The following is a 13,336-nucleotide window of genomic DNA, read 5'->3' as shown; positions in this document are numbered from 1 at the left end:
TTTACGTACTTACATTATTCATCATGTTACAACAGTGGGTATGGTGTGTATTTACGTACTTATATTGTTTATCATGTTACAACAGTGGGTATGGTGTGTATTTACGTAATTACATTGTCCATCATGTTACAACAGTGGGTTTGGTGTGTATTTACGTAATTACATTGTCCATCATGTTACAACAGTGTGGCGTGTATTTACGTATTTACATAATTCATCATGTTACAACAGTGGGTATGGTGTATATTTACGTACTTACATTGTTATCATATTGCAACAGTGTGGTGGGTATTTACGTACTTACATTATTCATCATATTACAACAGTGTGATGTGGTGTGTATTTACGTACTTACATTGTTATCATATTACAACAGTGTGGTGTGTGTTTGCGTACTTACATTGTTATCATATTACAACAAAGTGGTGTGTATTTACGTACTTACATTATTCATCATATTACAACAGTGGGCGTGGTGTGTATTTACGTACTTACATTATTCATCATGTTACAACAGTGGGCCTGGTGTGTATTTCCGTACTTACATTGTTCATCATGTTACAACAGTGGGTATGGTGTGTGTTTGCGTACTTACATTATTCATTATATTACAACAGTGTGGTGTGTATTTACGTACTTACATTATTCATCATGCTACAACAGTGGGCGTGGTGTGTATTTACGTACTTACATTATTAGTCATGTTACAAGAGTGGGTATGGTTTGTATTTACGTACTTACATTATTAATCATATTACAACAGTAGGTATGGTTTGTATTTACGTACTTACATTATTAATCATATTACAACAGTGGGTATGGTTTGTATTTACGTACTTACATTATTCATTATGTTACAACAGTGGGTATGGTTTGTATTTACGTACTTACATTATTCATCATGTTACAACGGTGGGTATGGTTTGTATTTACGTACTTACATTATTCATCATGTTACAACGGTGGGTATGGTTTGTATTTACGTACTTACATTATTAATCATATTACAACAGTGGGTATGGTTTGTATTTACGTACTTCCATTATTCATTATGTTACAACAGTGGGCCTGGTGTGTATTTACGTACTTACATTATTCATCATGTTACAACGATGGGTATGGTTTGTATTTACGTACTTACATTATTAATCATATTACAACAGTAGGGTGTGTATTTACGTACTTACATTATTCATCATATTACAACAGTGTGGTGTGTATTTACGTACTTACATTATTCATCATATTACAACAGTGTGGTGTGTATTTACGTACTTACATTATTCATCATATTACAGCAGTGTGGTGTGTATTTACGTACTTATATTATTCATTATTTTACAACAGTGTGGTGTTTATTTACGTACTTACATTATTCATCATATTACAGCAGTGTGGTGTGTATTTACGTACTTACATTATTCATCATATTACAGCAGTGTGGTGTGTATTTGCGTACTTACATTATTCATCATATTACAGTAGTGTGGTGTGTATTTACGTACTTACATTATTCATCATTTTACAACAGTGTGGTGTTTATTTATGTACTTATATTATTCATCATATTAGAACAGTGTGGTGTGGATTTACATACCTACATTTTTCATCATGTTGCAACAGTGGGTGTGGTGTGTATTTACGTACTTACATTTTTCATCATGTTACAACAGTGGGTATGGTGTGTGTTTGCGTACTTACATTGTTATCATATTACAACAGTTTGACGTGTATTTACGTACTTACATTGTTCATCATGTTACAATAGTGGGTATGGTTTGTATTTACGTACTTACATTATTCATCATGTTACAACAGTGGGTCTGGTGTGTATTTACGTACTTACATTGTTCATCATGTTACAACAGTGGGTATGGTGTGTATTTACGTACTTACATTATTCATCATGTTACAGCAGTGTGGTGTGTATTTACGTACTTACATTATTGATCATTTTACAACAGTGTGGTGTTGATTTACGTACTTACATTGTTCATCATGTTACAACAGTGTGGTGTGTATTTACGTACTTACATTATTCATCATTTTACAACAGTGTGGTGTGTATTTACGTACTTATATTATTCATCATTTTACAACACTGTGGTGTTTATTTATGTACTTACATTATTCATCATTTTACAACAGTGTGGTGTGTATTTACGTTCTTACATTATTGATCATTTTACAACAGTGTGGTGTTGATTTACGTACTTACATTGTTCATCATGTTACAACAGTGTGGTGTGTATTTACGTACTTACATTATTCATCATTTTACAGCAGTGTGGTGTGTATTTACGTACTTACATTATTCATCATTTTACAACAGTGTGGTGTGTATTTACGTACTTATATTATTCATCATTTTACAACAGTGTGGTGTTTATTTATGTACTTACATTATTCATCATATTACAACAGTGTGGTTTGTATTTACGTACTTACATTATTCATCATATTACAACAGTGTGGTGTGTATTTACGTACTTACATTATTCATCATATTACAACAGTGTGGTGTGTATTTACGTACTTACATTATTCATCATTTTACAACAGTATGGTGTTTATTTATGTACTTACATTATTCATCATATTACAACAGTGTGGTGTGGATTTACATACCTACATTTTTCATCATGTTGCAACAGTGGGTGTGGTGTGTATTTACGTACTTACATTGTTCATCATGTTACAACAGTGGTTATGGTGTGTATTTACGTACTTACATTATTCATTATATTACAACAGTGTGGTGTGTATTTACGTACTTACATTATTCATCATGCTACAACAGTGGACGTCGTGTGTATTTACGTACCTACATTGTTCATCATGTTACAACAGTGGGTATGGTTTGTATTTACGTACTTACATTATTCATCATGTTACAACAGTGGGCCTGGTGTGTATTTACGTACTTACATTGTTCATCATGTTACAACAGTGGGTATGGTGTGTATTTACGTACTTACATTATTCATCATGTTACAGCAGTGTGGTGTGTATTTACGTACTTACATTATTCATCATTTTACAACAGTGTGGTGTGTATTTACGTACTCACATTGTTCATCATGTTACAACAGTGTGGTGTTTATTTATGTACTTAAATTATTCATCATATTACAACAGTGTGGTATGGTGTGTATTTACGTACTTATATTGTTCATCTTTAGAAATTCATTTCAAAATTAAGGATTATCTCCCTCATGCATAGCTCTTATCCTTGGACGAATTTGGCTCCACTTTTTTGGCACGCTGTTTTAGGCTATATTTAGCTCTAAAACTTCATAGTTACTTCGGATTTCAAACATTTCGGTTGATCATCACTGAAGAGACATTATTTGTGGAAATGCGCATCTGGTGCATCAAAATTGGTACCGTATAAGTTTTACATTATGACCCCTGGGTCGAGGCCTCTGCTGTTGGACTGTTAGTCCACGAGGGTCTCTACAGCCCAGTAGCTAAGTACTTCGTTATTAGCTTGAAAATACGGATGTATAGTTCATTGCTGTTATAAAATTTAGAAATTCATTTCAAAATTAAAGATTATCTCCCTCATGCATAGCTCTTATCCTTGGACGAATTTGGCTCCACTTTTTTGGCACGCTGTTTTAGGCTATATTTAGCTCTAAAACTTCATAGTTATTTCGGATTTCAAACATTTCGGTTGAGCATCACTGAAGAGACATTATTTGTCGAAATGCGCATCTTGTGCATCAAAATTGGTACCGTATAAGCTTTACATGTTACAACAGTGGGTGTGGTGTGTATTTATGTACTTACATTGTTCATCATGTTAAAAAAGTAGGTAAGGTGTATATGTACGTACTTACATTATTCATCATGTTACAGCAGTGGGTGTGGTATGTATAAACAACGACAATTCATGATCTTAGTACGTCAACAAGTTGAACACCTTGTGTTTGATCTATTATTAAACTATGTTTACCTGATTAAGATATAGGGCTCACGGCGGGTATGACCGGTCGACAGGAAAGGCTTACTCCTCCTAGGCACCTGATACCACTTTTGGTGTATTCTGGGGTCAGTGTTTCCCAACAATTTATTTTGTTATTTTCACCTTTCTTCTAACTAACGGAGACAGTGTCTGCAGCAATTCAATATTCTACATTTTTGTAAATTGGCGATAACTACTGGCAGTTTATTTATAATATAACATTCGATATATCTTATTATTTATATTAATAATGAGATGTCTTTTTAATTCAATTAAAACATAAATTCTTTATTATCCGTGTAGTTATTTCTTATATCATGGAATAAGTCTGTTAAATCCTTTTACTAGGATCATAAACTTCATCTTTGTTACAATGATTTTGTTTCAATCGGTCGTTATTTTTTTAACACTATTTTTTGGGGTTCAACATCTATCCGCAAGATACCGGTGCATATAACAACTTTAACTTTGCATAGATGAATCCCAAATGAGGCATACTGGGATCGTTCTCTTTAAAATTGGATGTGATACAAAAGAACTACAATCAAACTGAAGTTCATTATCTTAAAAATATCTAGTTCGATTAAAAGCAAGTTCGATCTAAGAAGGCTATCTTTGGGGGAAATTGTTGAGAAAATTATCCCATCTTTTTCAGTGTTGTTTTCGGGGGTGGGGATTGTTGAAAAACTCTTATTCATTCGATAGGTTCATAAAATCGTACCTTAAAATGTCACAGCCAGAAAAAAGTAATAAAATTTTAAAAGTTAATTTTCAAACAACATTCTGTCATAATCGGTGGGGAGGGAGTCAGAAATGACAACACTGGGATAAGGAGTGGAGAAGGGATACCAACAGGCGCTTGCTTAATATTTTTCAAAACAAGTTATTGTGATTTTAAAATACATATGCATTAGTATGAAGTATATGAAGCGGTGGATTCTGATAATAACTTCCCGTTCTCTCTGTAATTTCCGCTTCTCTTGTTCATAAATAGCATTTTGATTTTGAAAAATGATGACCTCATATCATTACAAAGAATATTTCCGTTTTCCCTTCAGTCCCATTTTCAATTCAACGTTTTAGCAACACCAATATGCGAGGGGTTCCGAGTGATCACCTCATCATAATGAAATATCCACAGCACAACATGAAAAATCTCCATTCGTTATAAAACGATCACCTTATAAATAAATAATGCTAGCGGATGTTGAAAAAGATTCATCTTTTGATAAAACACCAATATGAATGTAAAAAGCACCATTTTATCATGATAAAACCACAGCCTGAAATAAAATGTCACCATCTTAGCATAAAAGAACCACAACATATAATGAAAAGACACATTATGAAAAAGCACCAGCTTATCATGAAATAACCACAACATATAATAAAAGAACACCATCTTATCATGAAGGAACCACAACATATGTTAAGCCGTTCTTGGCACACTGATTTCGACTGCGGATAACTCCGTTTACCTGATCAGGATATGGGGCTCACGGCGGGTGTGACCGGTCAACAGGGGATGCTTACTCCTCCTAGGCACCTGATCCCACCTCTGGTGTGTCCAGGGGTCCGTGTTTGCCCAACTATCTATAGGAGTTATGAGATTGATCACTGTTCGTTATCTTCACCTTGCAATATGGTACTGCGATGTCTGTACGTCCGTTCGGGATTTTCTGTGTCTAATTTCATTTCTCTGTCATATATCATGCTGATAATTGCCATGTAATATCATTGTGGATCACCCTAAATCATGTTGCAATTTTGATCCATTTCGACCGCTCTTGCAGGACTTCTGCCCCTTTATTTGAAAATTATTGTTATATGGAGGGTACATATTTTGTCTGGTTGACTCCTCCCACAATTTTTGAGGACTATCTTGTTTTACATAGTGTTTGTATAGGTATAGAAGATATGCTTGTGGCAAAGATTTTCATTTTCTTCAATATTTGAGAAAATTACAGGTTGTTGGACTTAGTCCGTTCGAGGAAATATTACATAGATTAATTGATTGTATCTTGCTTAACGTCTCGCTCGTGAATTTTTCACTCATATGAAGACAACTATTACATAGAGTATAGATTTACCCAGTGAACTTCTCTCACAGTTACCAAGTGATAACCTTATTTTACAGAGTGTTTATATGGACATTGCAGGTATGCATGTGGCAAGGAATTTTATTTCCCTTTTATTTTAAAGAAAAATACAGGTTGTTGAAATAAGTCAGTTTTGAGGAAATATCACATAGAGAGTATGTGATTTGCCTGTTTTTCCTTCCACAGTTTTCATGTAAGGACCTTCTTATTTTACAGAGTATTTGTATATGTATTGAAGATATGCATGTGGCAAGGATATTTATTTTCTTCATTTTTAAGACAATTATAGGTTGTTGAACTTCCTCCGTTTTGAGGAAATATATTACATAAAGGGCATGGTTTGTCCTTTTAACTTCTATCCCAGTTTAGAAGCTAGGGTCTTTGTAAATAGCCAGAAGATGTGTATAGTGCAAGAAGTTTGATTTTCAACAATTTTTTTATTTTCATTGATGTTTTAAATATTCACAGATTGTTGAACTTGCCCAAATTTGGTGAAATATTTTACACACATAACTCTTGATTTGTCTATCTACCTCTTGTCACAGTTTAGGCTAAGACCCTTTAATCATACAATGCAAAGAATGTATGTCACAGCCTGATGATGGCTGATACTACCTGAAGCAAAGTTCTACAAATTATGACTTTTAAGAAAAACATCCTATGTACGCATTTTCACGGGCGTATCATGTACCATTTGCAGTACTCTCGTTGAAACATGTACTTATTACATATCAACACATATTTCATGATCGGGGGCCTCCGTGGCCGAGTGGTTAGAGCATCGCGCTCAAAATCACACGGCCTCTCACCTCTGTCGGCGCGGATTCGAATCCCACTCGCGCCGGTAAGTGAGAAAGTTTCCCAGTTTACTTTCGGAAGGTCGGTGGTCTCTTCCCAGGTACATTGTACCTGGGTTCTCTCTTCTACCAATAAAAACTGGGAGCCACCAGATAACTGAAAATAGTTGGATGTGGCGGTAAACATCAATCAATCATATTTCATGATCCAGTTATTTCGTGCTAATTTGATTAACTCTTCCAATGTGTAGCGAGCCACCTTAAGGGAGAATTTTTTTAGCAAGCTTTTATGTTGTTAGAAAACTTACGTCTGAGGAACACCATGTTAAGGGTTAATTTGGACAATTACAAGATCAAATCATTTCGAGACATTTTGGATTTAAATCTAGAACAATATTTCTGACGTCAATATAATTTGTATAGGTACGTGTACTTTTGTGAATTTTTCTCGGTTTTGGCATTTTGTGTCGTCGTCGGCTGCAAAAAACAAAATATCAATCTCATAATCTCTGAAAGTCAACCTGGGTTAGGATAAAGTCCAAATATTAGAATAAATAAAATGAGGAACATTCAAGGGTTTGTTTTTGTAAACGGAGGACTCTATCAATACTTTTAGTTACCTTAACCAGGAAAACTGGAGAAAATCCTTTCATCTGAGATTGCGACAAAAACATTGATGGACCAATACTTTCGAGTACAAGTACATTTGTATGCGTGATGACTGCAGTAGGTTGTCAACATACATATACTGTAACATACGTGACATATTTCCTTCATCTTCGTCTTACATATAGTTTAAACTGTACAAATCAATAGCATTAAAACCTATGACTTTTCAACACTATACACGACCATTCCTCACGATAAATTAAAGACTAGACTTTTTGACATCATAGACAGTTGTTTCTTCAACAAAAACGGAAATATTCATATCTAGTGATCAGTCATTCAAAAACTTACTTTGTTAAACACCACTCTGATTCCACGCACAAGTACTTTGAAGTTGAAATAAAAAATATGCTAGAGTTCCTCATTGACAATATCTTCGTGGTCTTTGGTGATCAGGTCTTCCAACAGTCTGTTGGAATTCCCATGGGCACGAATTGTGCTCCTTTGGTAGCTGACCTGTTTTTATATTCATATGAAGCAGAATTTATTCAAAAACTTCTACGTGAGAAGAAAAAATCTCTCGCTGTGACCTTCAATTCGACTTTTAGATATATCGATGACGTTTTGTCTATTAACAATGATAGCTTTCATTCATATGTCGATTTGATATATCCCTGTGAGCTCGAAATAAAGGACACCACAGAGTCATCCACTTTTGCTTCATACTTAGATATTTTATTGAAAGTAGACATTAACGGCAAACCGACAACTCAACTGTATGACAAGCGGGATGATTTCAGCTTCTCCTCGTCAACTTCCCATATTTATGTAGCAATATTCCATTATCACCTGCATATGGTGTTTATATATCTCAACTGATTCGATATGCAAGAGCTTGTTCTGGGTATGGTCAGTTTTTAAATCGAGGTAAGCTACTGACAAACAAGTTGATGGTACAGGGATTTCAACAGTCTCGATTGAAGTCAGCATTTCGCAAATTCTATGGTCGTTATAACGATCTAATTCGTCAATACAACCTCGCATTGGGTCAAATGCTGTCTGACGTGTTTCATACCGATTGTTAAGCCGTTCTTGGCACACTGATTTGACTGCGGATAACTCCCTGTACCTGATCAGGATATGGGGCTCACGGCGGGTGTGACCGGTCAACAGGGGATGCTTACTCCTCCTAGGCACCTGATCCCACCTCTGGTGTGTCCAGGGGTCCGTGTTTGCCCAACTATCTATTTTGTATTGCTTGTACGAGTTATGAGATTGATCACTGTTCGTTATCTTCACATTGCATCAAAGAAACAGGAATACGATTTAATACATATCATTTGAATAACTGAGATTCGAAAACAAGAGCTTACGCACATATACATCAATTCCTCTTTATAATAAAATAGGAAGTTATAAAGACATTAAAAACTTCCAAGATTACTCTGCTAAAACCTATAAATAGAGCTACAAAATCCGCTAGAACTATCCGAATGGGCCTTACACCCTGCGAGATTCTGCTAAAGCTTGAGATGTCTCTCTGTGGATGAAACACGTCTGGGATGGGACGTAAATCAACATACAATCAATCAATTGTTGATTAAATGAAGTGTAAAAACCTGGTCCAAATCCTGGTAAAGATTCGCTTTCTTCACTCGGTATCAGTGTATGCGATCCACTCCTTATGCACTTTAACAGGTTTACTATACTTGACAAACTTTGCGGAAATTATCACTTTCCTGTTGTTGAACTACAAAGGATGTACTGACTGTGTATTGGATACTTTTACAAGATATATCTGTTAAAATGCTTGATAAACACCCGGATGCAGTTGTGTGCCGAACCTTCTACACTAGAATACTGTCACATCCAATTAAAATTAGTATCTCAATAATCTAAAAACCACCATATCTTAATAACAAATACGAATGAGCGATTAAAAACTTCAAAAAGGCTAATACCTTTCAATCGCTTCTCAATGAATGTTAATCGTGAGACTATATAGTTCAATAAAGAAAGTAAAATGAATTATTTGTCTCATTGTTATTCATTTCATCATTAAACAAGGTATGACTAGTAAAAAGAAATAAAAATATCGCTCAAAAAGCTCTGGCTAGTGATAAGAAAAAAATCATTGTTAAACAAGCTATGGCTAGTGATAAGAAAAAAATCACCGTTAAACTAGTGGGTATTGTTTTTTACAACAAAAACCCCCAACAGACAACAATAATGAGTGCAAGCGTCTTAATGTCTGCTTTCCAAGGAATGGGTCAAGGTAAAAACAAAATGGTGCAGTACATCTCGTCTTAAATCTGCCTTCCATATTGTAAGTTTGAAAACCTAATGGCAAAGGGTTCTCAGGTTATGGTCTGGACTATACTTTGATGTAAAAGAGTGACCTTGCCAATGTAAGTAGGTCAAGGGAAAAAATGTTGGTGATGTGCACCCCCTCCTCAATATTGCCTTTCCATATTACAAGTTTGTAATCTTGATGTCAAACAAATCTTAAATATGATATCATCAAGATTTTTTTAAACATGACATTGAATGAAGAAATGGGTCAAGGTAAAAAATGTTGGTACAGTACATCTTGTCTTAATGTCTGCTTTCCATATTCTAAGTTTGAAATCCCAATGTCAAAGGGTTCTCAGGTTATAGTCTTGACTATACTTTGATGTAAAAGAGTGACATTGAATGAAGAAATGGGTCAAGGTCAAAGATTTTGGTACATCTTGTCTTAATATCTGCTTTCTAAGTTGTAAGTTTGAAATCCTAATGTCAAATAGTTCTCAGGTTATAGTCTTGATGTAAAAGAGTGACCTTGACACTGTAAGTGGATGAAGGTCAAAACTGTTTGTGGTGTGCACCCCTCTTCCATATTACCTCTCCATATTCCAAGTTTAAAGTTTTAATGTCAAACGGTTGTCAAGTCAGCTTTTGGCCTGGACTATATTTTGACATAAAAAAATTGACCTTGACTTTATAAATGGGTCAAGGTCAAAAATGTTGGTGGAATTCCCCTTTTCCTCATTCCCCCTTCTCATATTCTAAGTTTGAAGTCTTAATTTCAAAGCGTTCTAAAGTTATGGTGAATTCATGTTTTTCTTAATTTGACCTTGAATGAAGAAAGGGGTGAAGGTCAAACATTTTGGTGCACTCTTCCATATCATCTCTCTATATTCCAAGTTTGAAGTTTTAATGTCAAACGGCTGTCAAGTCAGCTTTTGGTCTGGACTATATTTTGACATTAAAAATTGACATTGACTTTATAAATGAGTCAAGGTCAAAATTTTTGGTGGAATTCCCCCTTTCCTCAACCCCCTCCCCTTCTCATATTCTAAGTTTGAAGTCTTAACGTCAAAGGGTTCTAAAGTTATGGTCTCTTCATGTTTTTCTTAATTTGACCTTGAATGAAGAAAAGGGTCAAGGTCAAAAATTTTGGTGCCAAGTTTGAAGTCAAAGGGTTATCTAGTTAGGGTCTGGACAAAATTTGGTTGAAGAAGAAGAAGAAAAATGACAAAAACAATATGTCTCCCCTTTAAAGGGGAGACATAACAAGCTACATTGTATGACTAGTAAAATGAAAAATTCTTTAAACAAAGCCATGGCTAGTGATCAGAAAAATTCATCGTTAAACAAACTATGGACAAAAATAAGAAAAATTCATCGTTAAACAAGTTCTGGCTACTGATCAGAAAAATTCATCGTTAAACAAGCTATGGCTCGAAAAAAGAAAAATTCATCGTTAAACAAGCTATGGTTAAAGATAAGAAAAATTCATCGATAAATAAGCTATGGTTAAAGATAAGAAAAAATCATCGATAAATAAGCTATGGTTAAAGATAAGAAAAATTCATCGACAAATAAGCTATGGTTAAAGATAAGAAAAAATCATCGATAAATAAGCTATGGTTAAAGATAAGAAAAATTCATCGATAAATAAGCTATGGTTAAAGATAAGAAAAATTCATCGATAAATAAGCTACGGTTAAAGAAAAACGCATCACTAAACAAGCTATGGCTAGTAAAAAGATAAAAGTATCGTTAAACAAGTCAAGGCTAGTGATAAGAAAAATTCATCGTTAAACAAGTTCTGGCTAGTGATAAGAAAAATTCATTGTTAAACAAGCTATGGCTAGTGATAAGAAAAACTAAATGAAGGATCAGACAACAAATATCAGAATTTAAATGTGGGAACTCAAGTTTTAAAAGTCAGGAAAAGGTATAGTTAAACTGCAAAGACTTTTCTAGATGTGTCACCCACATGTAGTTTTGCAAAGTATAAATATACTCGAGAAATCTGGTGTAAACACAAGTATATGTATCGTTATATATTTTGTTCTTTCTCCGACAGGTTCAGGAATTGATCCAAGATTCTTTATTCTTCAGACGGTCCACTGTTAAAAGAATGCAAGCAGCACTCCCCAGCAGCATCCCAAGTATGCAAAACGCGAAAGAAAAGTGCAGCGTATAGGTGTCCCCAAGATATCTCTCCTTCATATCGGCAGCTCTGGATATGGCGACAAGGGTTAAAAATGCTGTAAAAGAAAATCAGATAAAACAAATTTTACTGACAGACAGAACCCATCAAGATTTAACTAGTTCTATACATAAAATAGTGCATTTCGAACTTTTGTTTTGCGTCTCTTTGAGATATTGTCATTCATATCTAGACGTCACCAGTTGTTGGTGAAGTACCACAGGGTTAGACCTATACATGCTACATAGGGTCGTAGCAGTGAGTATTCTTTAACTAAGAACTATAGAGATTTCCCATCTAAATGGGTAACTAATGATATCTATCTATATACTAGGTTTCTGAGAAATGTTTAAAAACGAGAATGCAATGAATACTCGTCAAGATTTAAACTGATTTTATTTATTTAGCCATGTATGCGAAAATCTCGAGATGGTCAATAACAGTGATTAAATATTTCTAATCGGTTGGTTGGTTGTATATTGTTTAACGTCCCCTTCAAGATTTTTTTCCCAGTCATATAGAGACGTCACCATTGCTGGTGAAGGGCTGTAAAAGCTAGGTCTATGCTCGTCCTTTTATCACACAGCATCGGTTGTAACACGGGGCCTCGGTTTTCGCGATCTCATCCGAAAGACCTTCCCATGTAGTCGCCCCTTGCGAAAAGTAAGGGGTACTGATGACCTATTCTAACCCGGATCCCCACAAGCTCTAAACGGAATCCAACATGGGGTTTCATGACTTCTTATAGTACAGTAGACGCGTTTTTATTGATAAATCAGACTAGAAGTGTCCATGGTGCCGACACCGCCGGAATACAGGATTTCCTCTTTTAAGGTATAGTCCGAAAGACCCGCTACTTAGTTTTGAATGTCGAACGTTTGTTGAAGGAGCAATCGCTACCTAAGTTTATGTCTTAGGAATACGCTCTAATTCACGACCTCTCGGTCACTAAGCGCAGGCTTTAGCCACAAAACCATCGTGCTCGGTACAATTTCAAACCTAAAATATTCATAATCTTTATTCCAATTTTTTTCTCTAAAATATACTCAATCTTAAAAGTAACAAAGTAAACTGTTGGCATCCTTGCAACTCACCCCCTGCAAATGTAGACAAAAGAACGGCATGTAATATTTCTTTTCTATCTTTCAGAACCCATATCTTTAGAGTAAGGCATATAAATCCTCCACCAAAACACATCACGCTGAGAATCATCAGGGCCTGAACCATTTTCACCCATTTCATTCCTACAAAAAAACAAAAAAACAACCTGTGTAGTCTGTGAGAATCTTCACTGCCTGAACCATTCTTAGCCATCTCAGATCTAAAACAAAACAAACAAACAAAAAAAACCCAAAAAAACTGTGTAGTCTGTGCCTGAACCATT

At 35.0% G+C, this 13,336-nt stretch overlaps 1 protein-coding gene across 4 annotated transcripts in view; it reads right to left on the bottom strand.

The window, feature by feature from the left end:
* Positions 1-9,500: 9,500 nt before the first annotated feature.
* LOC125646415 (uncharacterized) overlaps positions 9,501-13,336 on the bottom strand; it is a 35,117-nt gene continuing 31,281 nt past the window's right edge. For all 4 annotated transcript variants that reach the window (XM_048872673.2, XM_048872670.2, XM_048872672.2 and 1 more), the window contains 2 exons: positions 13,047-13,196; positions 9,501-12,010 (listed from right to left, as the gene is read on the bottom strand). In XM_048872673.2, the coding sequence (XP_048728630.1) occupies positions 11,829-12,010; positions 13,047-13,196 (332 nt within the window). In that variant the 3' untranslated portion in view covers positions 9,501-11,828. The remainder of the gene's footprint in view (positions 12,011-13,046; positions 13,197-13,336) is intronic.

The sequence above is a fragment of the Ostrea edulis genome, chromosome 6 (genome assembly GCF_947568905.1).
Source record: "Ostrea edulis chromosome 6, xbOstEdul1.1, whole genome shotgun sequence".
NCBI lineage: Eukaryota > Metazoa > Mollusca > Bivalvia > Ostreida > Ostreidae > Ostrea > Ostrea edulis.
Note: the sequence above shows the minus strand (reverse complement) of the source record. Positions and strands in the feature narration are given on the sequence as shown.